The sequence below is a fragment of the Mus caroli genome, unplaced genomic scaffold, assembly GCF_978045245.1.
Source record: "Mus caroli unplaced genomic scaffold, Mus_caroli_1 scaffold_4, whole genome shotgun sequence".
NCBI classification, from domain to species: Eukaryota; Metazoa; Chordata; class Mammalia; order Rodentia; family Muridae; genus Mus; species Mus caroli.
In genome coordinates, this window is record NW_028227259.1 from 155,091,604 (window position 1) to 155,109,879 (window position 18,276).

General features: G+C 46.8%; 1 protein-coding gene across 1 annotated transcript in view; it reads left to right on the forward strand.

Moving 5' to 3' along the window:
- Positions 1 to 6,761: 6,761 nt before the first annotated feature.
- Positions 6,762 to 18,276, forward strand: part of Kl (klotho) — a 41,430-nt gene continuing 29,915 nt past the window's right edge. Inside the window, exon 1 of the mRNA XM_021163850.2 lies at positions 6,762 to 7,625. Within this exon, the coding sequence (XP_021019509.1) occupies positions 6,801 to 7,625 (825 nt within the window). The 5' untranslated portion in view covers positions 6,762 to 6,800. The remainder of the gene's footprint in view (positions 7,626 to 18,276) is intronic.

The following is an 18,276-nucleotide window of genomic DNA, read 5'->3' on the forward strand; positions in this document are numbered from 1 at the left end:
ACAAACCACAAGGCTTTAGTCAAGGAAGTTAGCTATGCTAGCTTCTTCTTCAGACCTTACGTTTTCCTCTTAAGAGAATCATTCTGCACTTTGGATCAAGGCCTATTGGGCGTACGTACATGTTCCTAACACAAGCTGAATTGTCCAGTAGTGTTGAAAGGTTTAGTAAAAGTCACCAATCCCTCCATGATTTTATATCTTTCTAGGTTCTTATTTTTATTTTTTAATTTTCTTGGCATTTTTAAGGACTCCTGCATCTGCTTTTGCTTCAGAAAGCCCTGCAGCGCTCCCTCCTGAGAAGCCATTTGCAGTGTGCCCCTCCCTCCCGAAAAGCCCCTCCCTCTTGGGAAGCCATTTGCGGCTGTCTGAACTGTCACAATGCTCTGCTCTGATGTTTCCTCTCTGATGTCTCCTCACAGGGTTTGGTTCACTTTCTGACATGCTTATTGCCCTCCATCGTGTGTTCCAGCTGTACACATCTGGATCTGTTGGTCTTTTTGTTATCTCCAAGGGGCTTTAAAAACCACAGTGGACTACTTTGGGGGTACAGCTGATGTCGCCATGCCGGTTTGTTTTATGATTTTCAAAAACCCTCAGATCATCTTCTCCTTTATCTGCACACAAATATTCAGCAAGTTTATTATCTTGGATGTTTTCCTGTGTTCTTTAGCTCCTTGAGTGAAGTCTTTGCTCTTTCGTCCACTTCCAATCTTCCACAAAAGACTGTCTTCTGTGGACAATATTTTCTTGCCTCCTGTAGAGTCTCATTAATGTCTTGCAATGTGACCTGGCTTCATTCCATCATAACTGATTAAATCTGTCCCCAAAGTCACCAAAGGAGCTAACCTCTAAATCAGCCCCACTTTCTCAACAAGTGTGATCATGATTTTTTTGTTTGTTTGTTTTTTCTTAGTTTGCTTTTTGTTTTGTTTTGTTCTTTGAATTGGTTTGCTTTGGTTTCAGTTTTTCTCAATGCTGTCTCCTAAGCGGGAAAACCCTCCATCCTTGTCCTTCCCTGTGTTTTATTTATTTACTTAATGTTTCACATCTGTCTAAGTCAGGGTTTCTATTGCTGAAAACATCTAAAACATCATGCCCAAAAGAGACTTGGGAAGGAAACTGTTTATTTCAGCTTACAACAATCAGGTCATATCACAGAGGGAAGTCAAGGCAGGAATTCACACAGGGCAGGATTCTGAAGACAGGAGCTGACGCAGAGGCCGTGGAGGAACATTCCTTACTGGCTTGCCTCTCATGGCTTGCTCAGCCTGCTTTCTCATACAACCCAGAACCCGTGATGATACCACCCACAGTGGGTTGGGGGTCTCTCACATCAACCACTAATCAAGAGAATGATCACAGGGTTGACCACAGGCCAATGTGATAGAGAAAGGCATTTTCTCAATTGAGAGTCTCTCTTCCTAGGTGACTTTCCTGTGGATCAAGTTGACAGAAAAAGAACGGAGCTCATTATCTCTCATCCCTCCCACCTCCCTGAATAGAGACAAACAGCAGCAGTTAAATCTCTGCTTTAATTGTTTCTCTCTTATTGCACTCATCTTATCCTATAACTTGGGAGTCAAAATTTCTTGTCCAGGTCGTCAGTCTGTCCCTTGAACATCTCAATGGGTGTCTTTGAAAAACACTGGCATTGTGGGGCTGGAGAGATGGCTTGGCGGTTAAGAGCACTGACTGCTCTTCCGAAGGTCCTGAGTTCAAATCCCAGCAACCACATGGTGGCTTACAACCATCCATAATGATGATCTGATGCCCTCTTCTGGTGTTTCTGAAGATAGGTACAGTGTACTTAGATATAATAATTAATAAAATCTTTGGGCTGGAGTGAGCAGGGCCTGAATTCAATTCCCAGCAACCATATGATGGTTCACAACCACCTACAGCTACAGTGTACTCATATACATAAAATAAATAAATCTTTAAAACAAAACATAAAAGAAAGAGAAAAACTTTACCAAATGGAGCCTATTTTATGTCCTTACATGAATCTATCTTTCTTGTCTTCAATTAATCAGTTCTTAATTTTCTGTCCTCTGCAGAGCCCCATATTCAGATGGCACCCCTCTGTCTCTTCCTTCTTCATTGCATTTTCACCATACTTGGCACAAGGCTCTCTTAGGTCCTTACCCACATTACTGTAGCTTCTTACCGAGCGATCCTTTAGATTCTGGTATCTTCTTTCTCAGCTAATGCTGTATGCTACTGCTAAGTTATTCCACTGGCTGCTTAATGTTGTCTCTAGATTAAAATAAGTTGAGGTGACCAGCTCAGTCGGGGCAGTTTATCTTCTCTCTTATTTCTCAGTGTCGTTTATTGATACCTAAGATTTTAAACAGTTTATCTTAAACTTGAGCCTGGTTCTCAGGTGCCACGTTGCCTTTGAGAGCAGCGATGTGTATGCCTTGGTGTCCTGAGCACTTCCCTTAGATGACTTACCACTGTGGCTCTGTGACTTGTTGCTGTGGATAGAAGTGCATTCCCACAGAGGGTGAAGCTCTGTGATGGGTGCTCTGTGAGCTTGTGAGGATGGCATTGTGCTTGGGTGCACTAGAGTGAAGAAAAACCCCTCTGCTCCCTTGGCTGTTCTATAGGTGCACTTGGGAGAGCAGGTATGAGGATAAAGAGATGTAGGTGATGAATAGGTCCTCTGCCAACGAAATAAACCCAATTGAGCCAAGTTAAAGTATAAAGACAGGTTTGTTAGGGGTAACTATTGTGGGGATTATTAAAAACTGAACCCGCCAACTCTCTGCGGTGCTGGACCACACTTTATCGCTACTGCTGGCCTACCAATTCTCCAAGGCTAGCACACACACACACTCCCCATCCCCCCCCCCCCCCCCACGCCGCAGCATCTGGCTTGCTTGTACTGGGAGCCACTAGTTCCCTCTCTGCTATAGTCCCCTGTTATCTGTGGTCCCACATTCCAGTAACCAAACTGATCCGCCATCCTTGGGGTTTGCTAACACAATACCCAGTAACCCGGTAAAAATCAAGACTCTTAAGCTTATAGTTAACCAATTAGATTTATGTATTAATAAAATCACCATTTACAAGATGTCAACAAATAATTTTAGAGCCAACTGATAATGATAAAGCTTTAACCCAATTATTATAACCTTTTGAAAACACCACGCTGGACTCCATTCTCCTCTCTCCTCCTGAGACCTCCCTGTCTCTTCAACGCTTAGCTCCGCCTCCCTTTTTCCTGTCCAATCACAGGCCTCCCCTGCACTAATGTAATTGGACAGGGAAAATCCTGAAACAGGTAGCTCTCAGGCAGGCTCACCAGTCTCACAGGAGGAGGGCTCAAGTAGGGCCTTTTGAAAGGGGAGGATGGTGAGACACTGGGGTATAGCCTTATTTGGTGTGTTTTAGGGCCCTATGGGGTGTTCTTAGGTCCAGTGGTCACTTTGGAACCTGGAACGAGAAGCTGGCTTTATCCAGTGTTTTGTGCGGGCTTTTGAAAATGTGGGCTCCTTGTCAGAAGAGAAGGGTGGGGACCTTTGGGCCCAGGCCATCTTGCTTTTATCCTCAAACCTCCCGCCTAACAGATGATGGAGGAAAGGATCAGATTGTTGATAGCATTTTGATTTCTTTTAGCTTTACGTGTGTGCTGTGCATGTGTGCACATGTGCATGAAGCTACTCTTGGGCATCCGTTCTCCATTCGTTCTCCATTCATTCTCCATCCTTTCTCCATTGCTCCATTCTCCACCTTGTCCATGGAGGCAGGACTTCTTAGTAAAGCCCAAAGCTCCAAGATATGCATCGTCTTGCTAGCCAGCTTGCTCTGGGCATCCCGCCTCCAGTTTCAGGGACTAGAATGACAGGCAGGCCAGCATGTCCACTAGGCATTTATATAGGGTTTGGGGGATCCAGACTCATATCCTTGCACTTCTGAAGCAAGCAATTTAACCACTGAGTCATCTTCCAACCCCTTCTGGCCTCTGTTGAACATAATCTCATCACTGTGAGCAAAATCAATAACACAATTTACAGCTGCTTCTTCTTCTTCTTCTTCTTTTTTTTTTTTTTTTTTTTGCTGAGATTATAACGTTTTCTTCATATTCAAAGAAGAGCAACAGTTTCTCACAGTGTTTAAAATTCCAAGGCATTTAAAGCCTACGAGTTTGCAAAATGAAACAAACAAAACACACAAAAAACCAAACACACACACACACACACACACACACACACACACAACTCAGCTGAAATAAAGTGTGAGCCAGTCCCCAAGGCTGCATTCTTGTCTTCTAGCAGGAAGGGGGATGGGACACGGGGATGGATGGGAAGGGGCAGGAAGGACACTTTACCCTGGGGTTCTGGTACTTCTCTGATTAATTGCTTAACTTCATGTTTTGCCTCACCCCCTTGATCTCTCCAAATTCGAGAAGTAACACAGGAGTGCTTACTCATACTTGGGGAGTCCAGAGTTCAATTACCACAGCATAGAAAGTAAAAATAAATCTGAAAAGAAATGTTTAAAAGAAAGTTCTGAAAATCAAGTTTAATTACCGGGGAATCCCTTTTGTTGGGTTGAATTAACTGAGATCTAGGAGCCCTGCTATCAAGTTTGGTAGACTTTGGGTCCATCTAATATACCACACGTCCCTCTTGCAGATAAATATCAAATGGGAAGCAGTTAGTCTCCCTTTAAGCACTGCTGTATGAGAAATTCCCTTTTCTTTTTAGTATTGTTGGTCAACTTTTTTTAAACAATAGATAGAATCTATTTAGCACACTAAACAGTAAGATTAAGTACATCCCCAGCCTCAACTGTTTCTTTCTTTCTTTTTAAAATTATTACTTTTTTTTTTTTCTGAGACAGGGTTTCTCTGTGTAGCCCTGGCTGTCCTGGAACTCACTCTGTAGACTAGGCTGGCCTCAAACTCAGAAATCCACCTACCTCTGCCTCCCAAGTGCTGGGATTAAAGGCGTGCACCACCACTGCCCGGCGTACTTTTTTTTTTTTTAAATGTGCATTGGGTTTGTTGTTGTTGTTGTTTTACATGTATGAGTATCTGTGAAGGTATATTGTGAAGGGATCTTGAAGTTATAGACAGTTGTGAGCTGCCATGTGGTTGCTGGGAATTGCACCTGGTCCTCTGGTAGACTAGTCACTGCTCTTAACCACTGAGCCATCTCTACAGCCCTCCCAACTGTTTCCTTAAGTCACTTGAAGCTTCAGCTCTAGAAGGGGCCCTTGAGGCTGCATGCAGACATATGTGCTGTCGAATCTTCCGGTAAGACGGTGACTGCACGGCTGCATGAAGTGATTTTCTTTTTAAATTACTCATTGTTATTTTTTCATTTATTGAGATATCTAAATGACACACTGAATAGAACCGAGGTGTCTTTGTCCCCACCTGGTGACTTCATATCACTAATGGTGATAATGTGTGCTTGCTGGAGTTGAGACTATTTCATCAAGTACTGGAGTAAGTTTACTGTGCTGACATTGTAGCAAGCATCTCCGAATGTAACACTTGCGGCTGTATTGACTTTCAATTTGTGTGGAATTCTGAGGAGGACATCACTCTCAGAGTGCCTGTTCTGCAAGGATATTACTCATCCTTCTGTGGGCGGGAGACAGATGCTGAGTTGTACCTTACTGAGTAGGGTGGCATCCTTCATTTTTTCTGGGCTTCCCTTAGCGACTCATCTTAGTGTACATTTGTCCTTTGAGCTTCGAGATGCTTCCCAATGAATGGGACAAAGCCCGTGTATATGTATAGGTATAGGTGTACATACATACCTACATACATACACGGTGTGGGGGACAGAAGTCTCCCACCCAGTACTCCTGCCCAGAGATCCCACTTGCTAAGCCAGGGCTGGACGTCAAAACGTGGATATTCATAAGAAGGATGGCAAAGGGTGATGAACTTCCATGGTGCCATGGAAGTTGAAATGTGAGTGGTCTGGAGTTTTTCTTTCTCTTGGAAAACAACTCACAGCTACAACCTCACCAGAGAATCCAGAGGGATCTAATTAAGGAACACTGCTGATTTAAAGGGTTAAAGGGGGATAACAGGGAGGGAAGAGAAGGGGAGGACCCAGGGAAAGGAGAAACAGAAGCCTCACACAACCCATCATTCTTAGACCCACTGTGTGTTCTTGAAGGCTCTGCAGGCTGGGGTCTGAGGCAAGGTGGACTCTCGCCTTCTCTAATGGGATGGGGGACTCTCTTATCAGAAGAAAACTGCCTGAGTACTCTTAAACCTCGCAAAGTTCCACGTGAATTCCCCACCCCGCCTTCCTGCTGTGTTCAGATACAGCAAAGCTCTCCTGGGATGTTCTCTGAAAGATTCCCCTGGATAGAGGGCTCAGAATGGGAGAAAGGGGAAAGCAGGTGATTTTCCCCACTCCCCCACCCCCGAGGCGCCAAACGTTGTGCAAAGTTGGGCAGCCGCCGTTTCTGTCCTCCAGGAACACCAGTCCCAGGAAGGCAAAGGGAGTGGACACGGGGAGTGGGCGACGCGGGGACATCTCAGGATGGAGGCCACGGGATTGTGCGATGTGGAATAGTCTGCTCCCTGAGCTGGCTGCAGCAGGTGCTTGTTCTCCGAAGTCCCTATGACCCCCGCTGTGCTCTCTCTGGGCACCCTGGCTGGCTGAGCCCCTGTCCCGCCCCCGTGCCAGGCCGGAGTGGGGGGCGGCGCCTGCTCTGGATAATCATTGCTCGTGGGGCGGCGGGAGCGGGGGTGGGCACCGCGGAGGGAGGGCGGCGGGGCGCGGGCATATAGGGGCGCGGCGCGGTGCCCTCCCGGCTCCCGCAGCATGCTAGCCCGCGCCCCTCCTCGCCGCCCGCCGCGGCTGGTGCTGCTCCGTTTGCTGTTGCTGCATCTGCTGCTGCTCTCCCTGCGCGCCCGCTGCCTGAGCGCTGAGCCGGGTCAGGGCGCGCAGACCTGGGCTCGCTTCGCGCGCGCTCCTGCCCCAGAGGCCGCTGGCCTCCTCCACGACACCTTCCCCGACGGTTTCCTCTGGGCGGTAGGCAGCGCCGCCTATCAGACCGAGGGCGGCTGGCGACAGCACGGCAAAGGCGCGTCCATCTGGGACACTTTCACCCATCACTCTGGGGCGGCCCCGTCCGACTCCCCGATCGTCGTGGCGCCGTCGGGTGCCCCGTCGCCTCCCCTGTCCTCTACTGGAGATGTGGCCAGCGATAGTTACAACAACGTCTACCGCGACACAGAGGGGCTGCGCGAACTGGGGGTCACCCACTACCGCTTCTCCATATCGTGGGCGCGGGTGCTCCCCAATGGCACCGCGGGCACTCCCAACCGCGAGGGGCTGCGCTACTACCGGCGGCTGCTGGAGCGGCTGCGGGAGCTGGGCGTGCAGCCGGTGGTTACCCTGTACCATTGGGACCTGCCACAGCGCCTGCAGGACACCTATGGCGGATGGGCCAATCGCGCCCTGGCTGACCATTTCAGGGATTATGCCGAGCTCTGCTTCCGCCACTTCGGTGGTCAGGTCAAGTACTGGATCACCATTGACAACCCCTACGTGGTGGCCTGGCACGGATATGCCACCGGGCGCCTGGCCCCGGGCGTGAGGGGCAGCTCCAGGCTCGGGTACCTGGTTGCCCACAACCTACTTTTGGTGAGTTCGAGGGGCCAGGCAGGGGGCCACCTTGGGGGACAGAGGGCCTCGGAAGTGCCAGAGCCTCTTCCAGAAATCCTTACTTGAACCCATTACGAGGTCACACAGGTCTGACACTTTGCAGGCAGAGACACCCCCCCCCCCCAGCAGCTCTGGGGTTCTCTTCTAGAAGTGGAGTTAGAAACTGGAGCGGAATCCTGCAGCGCGTGCTTTAGGGCCCCTAGAAAAGGACACGGGACCATTTCTCCACTGAGCAAGCGTTTCTCCCCAGGTGTTGGGAAGTCGAAGTTCCTAGAGGTAATGGCCAGCAAGATTTGTTAGAATCAGCTGCAGGGTCAGAATAAAGACGGTGAATGAAAGCAACACCTGTGTTCATGAGCTGCAAACTGGCATTGCCCATGCAAGACCTCTGTGTTAATTCAGTAAAACCCGTCTTGCTAGTGACTCAAGGTTATCTAGTTTGCCAGCAGTGTCAAAATCCTTGAGCTGTTTGGGTTTAAGCTGTGTTTTGAGGCCCCTTCTGAGGCAGGGCTGGATAGGAACTTCCTTGCCTCTATCACCAGGAATTGTCATAGGTCTGAAGACAGTCCCCCCTCCCCACCCCCACACACAGTGCAAGATGGACATATAAACATGGGACCATCTACAGGGGGGTGTGCTGATGGCTCTTCCAACATCTGTGTTGCCACAGTGTTCTCTCTAGTTGAGGGATTCCTCACCGATGAAGTGAGTGACCAAATACAGTCAGTGGTTCTGAACGTCCTGAAGACAGAGGCTCCTTCTAAACACTTTCTAACCAGTCGGGCACTTCAACACTCTAAGCTACAGAGCCAGGCCTGTTCTAAACACTTCTAATTAACCATAGACAATTGAGGCAGAACAGCACTGGCCTATTGAGTCGACTCCCCGCTCTGGGCAGCTGGTAGTGAGATATTGGCTGACATTGTATGTCAGCTTCACAAAACCTGGGTTTGCTCGTGGCCTTGGTTTCATGTAGGTGTGTATTTTTATATACTGTTACTTTTACAATAGTAAAAGTAATTCCTAAGGGCAGCACCAGCAAAAATAAGCCACGTGCCTGCCAGTTGCTCATGTCTTGTGGCTACAAAGTCCACTGCACTTCTACAAAGGATAGTTAGTGTTTGGCAACATTACTTGTGTTTGGCAACACAAAAGTGATTCCTAAGTGTGGTCAATATGCCCATCTTTTAAAGAAACCAACAAGCCCTGGACCAAATCAACCCAGAAGGACTGATGTAGAAAAACCATAGGGGTGGGGGCAGGTGGGTGAACTGAACCATCTTTTGAAGAAAAGACAAATTATCAGTTCCTGCCAGAGAGAGATTAGGGACAAGGATCACTCCTTGAAATTTAAATGATGCAAATTCTAGTGTCTGGAGTACATATAATAAATTCTATGTATGTGAAAGTGGGGGGTTGTAAGTCTGGTGATCAGTAATCGCTTATAGCATGAAGGATTGCATGAACTCTCTGCCGCTCCCTGTCAGTCATGCCTTTAACTTTGCCATTGTATTTCTGGGGAATTACACAAAAATGTTGCCAAACACTAACTGTCCTTTGTAGAAGTGCAGTGGACTTTGTAGCCACAAGCCATTAGCAACTGGCAGGCACGTGGCTTATTTTTGCTGGTGCTGCGCTTGAAACCCGAGTTACTGTAAAATATTAATTTTGCCGTTTTAATTCCTCTCAGTTTAGAATTTAGCCAGCCCGTTAAATTATTTAGAATGCCACTACGAACGATCTTTTTCTTTTGCTCTGGGTGCTGTTCATTGGTGTTTGTGTGACAGGGTTGAGGAGTTCTTACTTTATCTGAAAAAGTCAAGATGTGCAGATTTTAGAAATGGGCGCTTTTGGTTTCGATACTGGTTGTTTTGGGAAGAGCTGGGGGCCGCTGAGCCCTTGGAGTATTAGTTGCATCCCAGAGTGGAATGCTGGGAAACCAACCCCTTTCCCCTGCTCTGAGACTAATCTACAGGTGTGCTTTGGAGACTGGGGCAGGGACAGACTCTCCACCTCATAGGAGTCCACAATCCTTTTCTGATGACTTGGGGGAGTCTGAGCATGGGCGAACTTCCTGCAAGTTTGGAGGTCCTGTTCACAGTGGAGGTCTCTGTAAATGCTTCTCAGCTTCCTGGTGCTAACTTGAACCTTGACGGTGGTGTGAAGTGGGTTGGGGTTGGGATGAAGGAAGGTACTTTGTCCTTCCTCGCAGAGCACGGATGAAGCTGGCGGTTTTGCTCCTTTGGGTTGTTATCTGGGTTTTCTTCTTCCACTGACTGGCTGTCCGATGTCTCAGTTTCTATGACTCTTGAGATGAAGCTTTGACAGCGCACCATCCCACGGCTATGGTCTGTAGCTGGGGGATCCAACCTGAGGGTGCCTCTGAGATTTTCCTCTGCACACGGATTCCCGAGAGGTCCAGAATCAAGACAAAGACACACCCGGCTCCACCTCTCTTCATTCAGAGCAGGTTTCTTGCAGGCCTTGGTATCAAAGCTCACATCTTGACTGCTCTACCCCACCCCATTTCTAAGCCTTTGCTCCTATTCCCTTAACGCAATTCCTTGGCTCGGTTGTCAGACTGCCACTGCCTCAGGGTTTCTGTCACTGTGATGGAACACCACAACTAATAGCAACTTGGGGAGGAAAGGCTTTATTTCATGTTACATCTTGTAATCCATCATCCAGGGAAGTCAGGGCAGGAACCTAGAGATAGGAACTGACGCAGAGGCCATGGAGAGGTGCTGCTTATGGGCTTTGCTCCTTATGGCTTGCTCAGCCTTGCTCAGCCTGCTTTCTGATAACACCCAGGACCATCTGCCCTGGGAGAGTACTACCCACATTGGAGTGGACCCTCCTATATAAACCACTAATTAAGAAAATGCCCCACAGGCTTGCCTACAACCTGATCTTAAGAGGTATTTTTTCAATGGGGGCTTCTTATATGACTCTAGCTTATGTCAAGTAGACATAAAACTAGGCAGCATGCCCACTCTCCCCTGGACATTTCTTTAGTTTCCTGTATGCCTTCTTCACTGTACCCAGAAAGGGTGGAATATCTAGAGCTCTGTCTTAGGGCCTCCCACTGGGAAGCCCTCGAGATATGAATCTTTAGACCTCATCCCCATCTCCCCTGTGCAATCCCGAGCAGCCTAATTTAGTCTCCAGCTGGGACTCCTCTGAGCACCTAATTCTGATAGCCTTGTCCACTTAGCTAGAGAGGGAGGTCACAAGTAAAGTGCTCAAGACCAAATTCCCATTCTCCCTCTGTGTGAGGGTACTTTGCTTTTCCAGTTGGTCAAGTCCCAGTTCTAACTCTTCCCTTCTCCCTTTCTCTCCCTGTCTCTCCCTTTTTTCTCCCTCCCTCCCTCCCTCCCTCCCTCCTTGCCTCACTCCTTCCCTCCCTTCTTTCCTCTCCCTCTCCTTTCCTTTCTTTTCTCCTTGTGTCTCACTGGGCATTGGACTCAGGGCCTTTAGCTTGTTAGGCAAGCTCTGTGTTCCACTGAGCTGTATCTATGATATGATGGTGCCCAGGCTATCCTTGGTTCTTTGCCTCAGTAATGCCCTGGTTTAATCCCTTGCTCCCTGCTGTGTGGCCTCAATGGGTGTATTCTGAAGGATCATCGTCCTGGGTGAACAACATGAATTCCTGCTCGCTAGAATCCCATCTGTTCTTTAAGCACCTGTTTGATACTCTTGTGGCCTCACTCATGAACATCATTCCTTCCATCCATGGAATTCCATGATACTCTGGTGCCTCTTATTACAGTCCTTATACTTAATCCACCTCTCTCTCTGTCTGTCTCTGTCTCTCTGCCTGTCTGTCTCTCTCTCTCCCCTTCCCCCCACTCACTGGGAAACTTCTTGAGCAAGAAAACCATACTCTTTCTTAAATGTCATCCTAGGGCTGGAGAAATGGCTGTTTGGGCAAGAGTGCTTGCTGCTTTTGCAAGGACCAGGGTTCACTTCGCAGCACCCACAGGGCAGCTCACAATGGCATGTAACTCTAGTTCCAGGTGATCTGAAGCCCTCTCGTGTCCTCTGTGGGCTTCTGCATGCCCATGATGTACAGAAACTCAGTAGGCTCACACACATACATAGAAAAAAAAAAGCTAATTCGCTCTTGGTGGGTGCTGGGGTTGCTTTCCAGCTCCTCAGTGGCTTGGCTTTGCCTTTATAACTTCACTCTTAGGGAAGCTGTTCCTTGTGTCCATGTGTACTCAAGGTTAACTGTTAAGGGTGGTTGCTGCCTGGCTCTATCATACTCAGCTCCAGTTAGAGGCTGTTAGAAGTCACTCTACCACATCATGGTGATGCTTTCAGACTAAGGTGAGTGGTGAGGCATGTGTTAATCGGGGTGAATATTGGATACAACTTTGTCTCCTGGTTGCATTTTGATCCCCCAAGCAATTAATGGGCATGCATTCAAATGATACGCCGTGTGTACTTTCAAGCCACAAGTCAGGGATGTCCTTCTTATTAAAATGCCTTTGGAAGTATCAATTGGGTTAGAGGTTAATATATTTTATAGAGCATGACTGAATTTTGCTGTGCATTTAATGAGAAATGGTTAAGCTGCCTCTCCAGGCACTTGACTGGCTTCTTCTCTGTGCGTCGAACACAATGTTCTCTGGAGGGTAAAGTCAAGTCCAAGAAAAAGAATTAGGGGACTAATTTTTAAATCATAGCAATTGTCTTGAAATGTCAATTGCAGGGTAGGGCTAGGGAGATGGGCTTTGTGGCTGAGAGCACGCACTGCCCTTGCAGAGGATCAATCGGAGTTTGGTTCCCTGCACCTACACTGGGTGACTCACGACCACTTACAGCTCCAGCTCCAGAGGGATCTGATGCCTCCAGTCTCCTTAGGCCCCAGCGATAAGCCTCCCACGTCCACACAGACATAATTAAAAAGCAGCAAAAGCAGATCTTTAAAATGTCAATGGCTTTGAGGTAAAGAAAAGGAAGAACTGTGAACTGCTGAGTGCTTAAGTAGCATCAGCGTCCCTTTCCTGAGCACAGAGAGCACGCACAGCTGTGTTAGATGAGTTGTAGCCAGCCATGGCTTCAGTACACTCAAGATTTGACTTGATTCATGGTTTTTAAAGTTCCCGTTGTTTCATACCGCAGTTTGTCATAATTAATCTGTGGGGAAGGTGCTTTATGTCCCTGAATACTGTTTTTGAAGCATTTGGGTGAAAAGCAAGGGCAGAAGGCATGTCTGCTGGGAGGGGGCGGGGCAGAGAGGGGGAGCAACAGCGCCCAGTGTCATTGCGTGCCCTGAGATCAGCATCGTCTGCACAGATGCTCCAGGAGTTATACTTACAACACATACTGAAGTGGTCACACACAGTGGTTTTTTTATGTGCTCCTGTGGTGTTGGTATGAAATTAGTTGTTGCTGGGTCTTGGGGATATATTCTTACTCACCCTTTAAAGACAACATGGTGGCCACAATTTGTGGGTCAGAACAGACATACATACAGACAGACAGGATCCTTCTCACACTTGTGATTCTTTGAAGTAGCAATCTGTATGTAATATTTCTAATTTTTTTCTAGATTTATTTTATTGTATGTATATGAGTGTTTTGCCTGCATGTATGTATGTGATCCCATGCACACCTTGTGCTCTGGAACTGGAGTCACAGGCACATGTAAACTACCATTTGGGTGCTAGGCATTGAACCTGGGTCCTCTGTAAGAACAGCAAGCTCTATTAACTGTTGAGGCATCCCCCTTGACTTCTTAACTTGGAACTTAAAACAGTTTGACAAATGAAGTCTTTTTGGAGACTATTTTAATAGAATAGGCTTCCTTCGAGCTTTGAAACAATCCACTTTCAGGAGTATCTTGCTAGTCATAGTGTAATCTTCAGAAGATGCACTAAGGATATGACTGGCACAATGTGATGTAAGGGCTGCAGAAACATTTCTGTCTAGTGAGATGTGTGGCGAGAGTCTGAGTAGACTGATGTGAGACTGTCATCCATGAGGCAGCTCGACTGTGGCCTAACACACTTTCCAAGCTGAAAGCAGTGAGGGACACAGATCATAAATGCAGTGATTCTATAAAATGTATTTCAATGTCAACCAGTATTGGATAAATTGAATGGTAGACAGGGAAAGGCTTAACTGCTGTGAACAGAGACCATGACCAAGGCAACTCTTATAAATGACAACATGTAATTGGGGCTGGCTTACAGAGGTTCATAATCAAGGCGGGAACATGGCAGCATCCAGGCAGGCATGGTACAGGAGGAGCTGAGAGTTCTACATCTTCATCTGAAGGCTGCTAGTAGAATACTGGCTTCCAGTCAGCTAGGACTAGGGTATTAAAGCCCAATTCCACAATGACACACTTACTCCAAAAAGGCCACACCTCCAAATAGTGCCACTCCCTGGGCCAAGCATATACAAACCATCACAGGAAGGGTCTGGGAAATCCACATCAAATTTCCTCCTAGGATAAACCCTCATCCTCTAACTTCTTCATCTCTGCTCCTCTCAAGTTGCCCCTGGGTTTCATCTTTTGTTTTGAACTGACACATGGTTGTCGCTTTACCTTCCCAAACCTCAAAGAATAAATCATGCTTGCGTGGTTGTAGCTCCTTCTGTAGGATGGTTGTAGCTGTGAAGTGAATGCTAGTCTCCCTCTAAAGTTCAGGTTGAGAATTAAGTGCTGTTGTGGTAGGTGAAGCCTTGGGGGAGGAGTGCTGCTAGGTTGTGAACCATTAATACTGTTCCTGGTGGAATGGATGAAGTGTCCTAAGATTGGCTCTGTTGCTTGGCCACAGCTAAGTTGTCTTTCCTGAACACAGCCTCTTGCTATGTGGTGACCTTTTACCCATAATGCAATGGGAAGGCTATGGGTAGCCTCTTGATCTTGGACTTCTTAGCCTTTTGAACTGTGAGATTAACTTTTCTTTAAAAATTACCTAGACCGTGATATTGTTGTAGCAGCAGAAATTGGACAGAGGGAACAGCTTTTTAAACATTTGGAAAGGCTTCAAGTTTCCCCCATGGGCTAAAAATTCTGCTGGGACCCTGACACTTAGGGACTTTTCTCAAGAGTTCACAGTGTAGCAGGAAAAAGACCACAAATGTAAACATTGAATGGGCCTCTTAATCATCTGACCCTTGAACATATGTTGGAGGAGAAGAGACAGGAAAGTAGTCAGAAAAGATGTCTGGCATTATTTGGCTCCACCTTTACCCCAGAGCAGAGGTGATGGATGTAGAAGACAGGGCATGGGGTCAGCACAGGCTCCAGGAGAGAACTCAGATTCCTGCACCACTGTGCATTTATAGCTCCTTCTGTAGAATGGTTGTAGCTCCTTTTGTAGAGTTGTAGCTCCTTCTGTAGGGTGGCTATAGGTCCTTCTGTAGGGTAGTTGGTTGTAGCTTCTTCTGTAGGGTGCTCCTTCTGTAGGGTGCAGCCTCTACCACCTCAAGCTCTCAGTGGGCTAGGCTCTTAAAGAGTCTGTGGGGACACTCTACTCATACCCTTGGTTCCACTTCTTTCTGGATCCTGACCACAGACCCTCTTTCTTTAACTTTTCCCTATTCACTGTCCCAAGTTCTCCACAATGGTGTATATTTCTCTATAAACCAGGAAACAGGGATATAAGGGAGGAGCCTTTTAGTCTGTTTTCAGGGTATGCTCTTCCTCAAGTCAAATACCACTTGCAGCATGGCTTTCTTACTGTTTGATATGCTTGGGAGATTCCCTGGTCTTCTGTTGTATCTAACCCGGGATCTTGAGGGTGCAGGTAAATGGGGGACTTTGCAAGTCTTGCTGAATAGGGTCAAGTGTATAATCCTGTTTTACCTGACAGAGGAGACATTGGGCTCCTTTTTCTTCCACTTTGCCCTTCATTCTGGGAGGAGCTGGGTGCAGTGTGACAGGTTTAAAGTGACAGAGTTTGCTTTATGTAGGTTGCCACAGAGAGTGACAAAGGTAAGATTCCTGTCCTCCCTCACTTACAGATTAATAGAGGAGATGTAACAACCATCAGGAAGTCACACTAGAATACTCAAAGGCCTTAGAAGAAATATGTGACTATAGTAGAGGCAAGAAGGAGAGAGAAGCCAGTTTTGAAGGATGGGAGGGTAGAGAGTGCTTTGGGAAACTAATAAGGAAGATCAAGTGTTTCTGGGCCTTCTGTGCAGGCTGCTTTGGACTTTCTGGGCCAGGCAGTATCTATTGGGTGGGAACTACTCAGTAGGAGTGCAAAGAGCCACAGTCTTGGGGAGAGCACAGCTGGGTTCCCATAATGGTTTTTTTTTTTTTTTTTTGGTATGGAAACAGCTGGTAAGTCCTGGGCTGGGCTGGGCTTGCCAGAAACACCAAGTAGGCAGCACACAGCTGAGGTTTGTGACACCAAGGCTTGTACCTGCCAAGCCAAAGGTGACAGTACCTTCAAGATTCAATACTTGGAAGCCATAGAAACCAGAGGAATGAGGCTGGGGACCTTCAGGGCTTCTCGCCACATTTGCTGTGAAGAGCAAGGCTGTGGTCCAAATGCACAAAGCAGGTGGCTTTATGTTCTTGTCATACAAGACTGCCTTGGTAGTTGTGGCTGTCATCCCATGGCAGGCTTGGATTAGTCTATAGTCAGTTACCAGGCTCTCAACTCCCTGTGCATGGCTGTTAAGCCAGATAGCATCTGCTCTCTCCTGTGGGAGTTTATCTTTAAATTCCCAATCTTATTAAATGATACCAAAGGGGGAGCTTCCCAGGAATGGGACTTAGAGATAGGAAAATGTAGAAACATTTTGGGATCAGCATAAGGAATAGTGTTACAAGAATTTGGTGGAATATTCTTAACTGGCTGTTGAAATATTGATATATGATTAGAATGGCGTACCTGGTCTACTATGGGAAGAAAAGAGCTGGCTCCAACACACATTTTTGCATCTCTGCTGTAGAGATATGTGTGAATAGCACTGACCCTTCACAGTGCTCTGACCAGGGTGTTTTTTTCTTTTTCCAGGAACTCCACCTGACATGCAGATCTAGAGCAGAGTAGGCCTTTCCATCTGTCTCTCCACAGGTTGTATTCCCCATCTGTGCTGGGTGATTTGGGTCAACTTGAAACAAGCCTCTATACCTGGGAAGAGAGATTCTGAGTTGAAGAGTTGTCTCCATCAGATTGGCCTGTGGTTTTGTCTGTGGACATTTTTTTTTTATTGCTAATTGATGTGGGAGGGCCCAGACCACTGTGGGTGGTGCCATCCCTATGCAGTTGGGCCTGGGGCTGAAAAAGAAAGGTATCTGAGTGAGCTAGGAGCTGTTGTAGAAATATTTAATTGCAACCCAGGATTTCTACCTCACCTTTGGCCATTTAGTTCCCAGATAAAAGATGATACACATAACCTTTATATTTACAATAAGCCTCAATCAGTACAAGAGCTGGGCAGATATCTATCCTCAATGCTATTATGTCTATTTCCCAGCCAATAATCCCATTATATAATTTGCCATGTTTTGTCTGGAATGCTATTAACTCCAATTAGCCAACCCACATGGCCATTATTTTATGACTCACCTAACCCATGGAGGCTTTTCCCTCTCTCCACATTTTTCTCCCCCTCCTCCTTCTCCTCCAACCCCAAGCCTGGGAACCCTAAACCCTGCCCATGTCTCTTCTGCTCAGGTATTGACTGTCAGCATCTTTAACCACCAATCAGAAATAACTTGGTAAGGGTTTGGGGGGTGGAAGAGGCAAAGTCACATAGCCGGGGGCAACCAGGTCTTGGGGGCCTGCACTTAGCATTACAATACATGATAACAGACCGAATCTCAATAAGGGGTGGGGTGGGGTGGTGTATAAGCCATTAAGCTATATTCCTCTTTGGTCTCGGCTTCAGTTCCTGCACTGAGGTTTAACCCTCTCTTTCCCCATGTTGCTTTTTGCTGTATTTTATCACAGCAACAGAGAAGCAAGCTAGAACACTTTCTAATTGAATTTCAACAAGTTGTTGACATAGTTTGTTTTTCTGCAGCAGGAGGGTTGGGCAGAGAGAGTGTGGTATGCCCTGGGGCTGTCCCTGCAGCCCACACTGGCACATGCCTTCCTGTGTCCAAGGGCTTGTGAGTTTCTTCTCATGTGACCATGGGCTCAGATGTGCAACTCGATTTGGCTAATGGGACAGTGTAATTGTGACAGGAGCAAAGGCTTGCGACTTGGTACCCACAGGAACTTTTCCCCTGGAGTTTTTCTCTCTTTAAAGCTGACTTCTGTACTTGTGAGGTGTTGTATAGCTTCTGTTGTCCTGGTTTACTAATTTTATTTTTAGTGAGTTCTTTGAGAAACATATGGTCACAGCTCAGAAATAGTGGGGACTCAAAGAGATAGCAGCTGATGTCACCACTCAAGTGTACTCCTTACAGTAGGAGGATCAGGTGACATATTTTCATGGCACCACAAAGACCACTGGGCAGTGCCATCACAATAAAAATTATTTCCATGTCTCGAAAAAAAAAAAAAAAAACAAAAAAAACAAAAATTATTTCCAACCTAAAACTTAATATTTACCTATACTATCAATCACTCACGAGAGTAAAATATGGAAATTCCCAGATAACCAACTTTTTTAAAAAAAATCTTCCACAACACCCAAAAGAAGATCC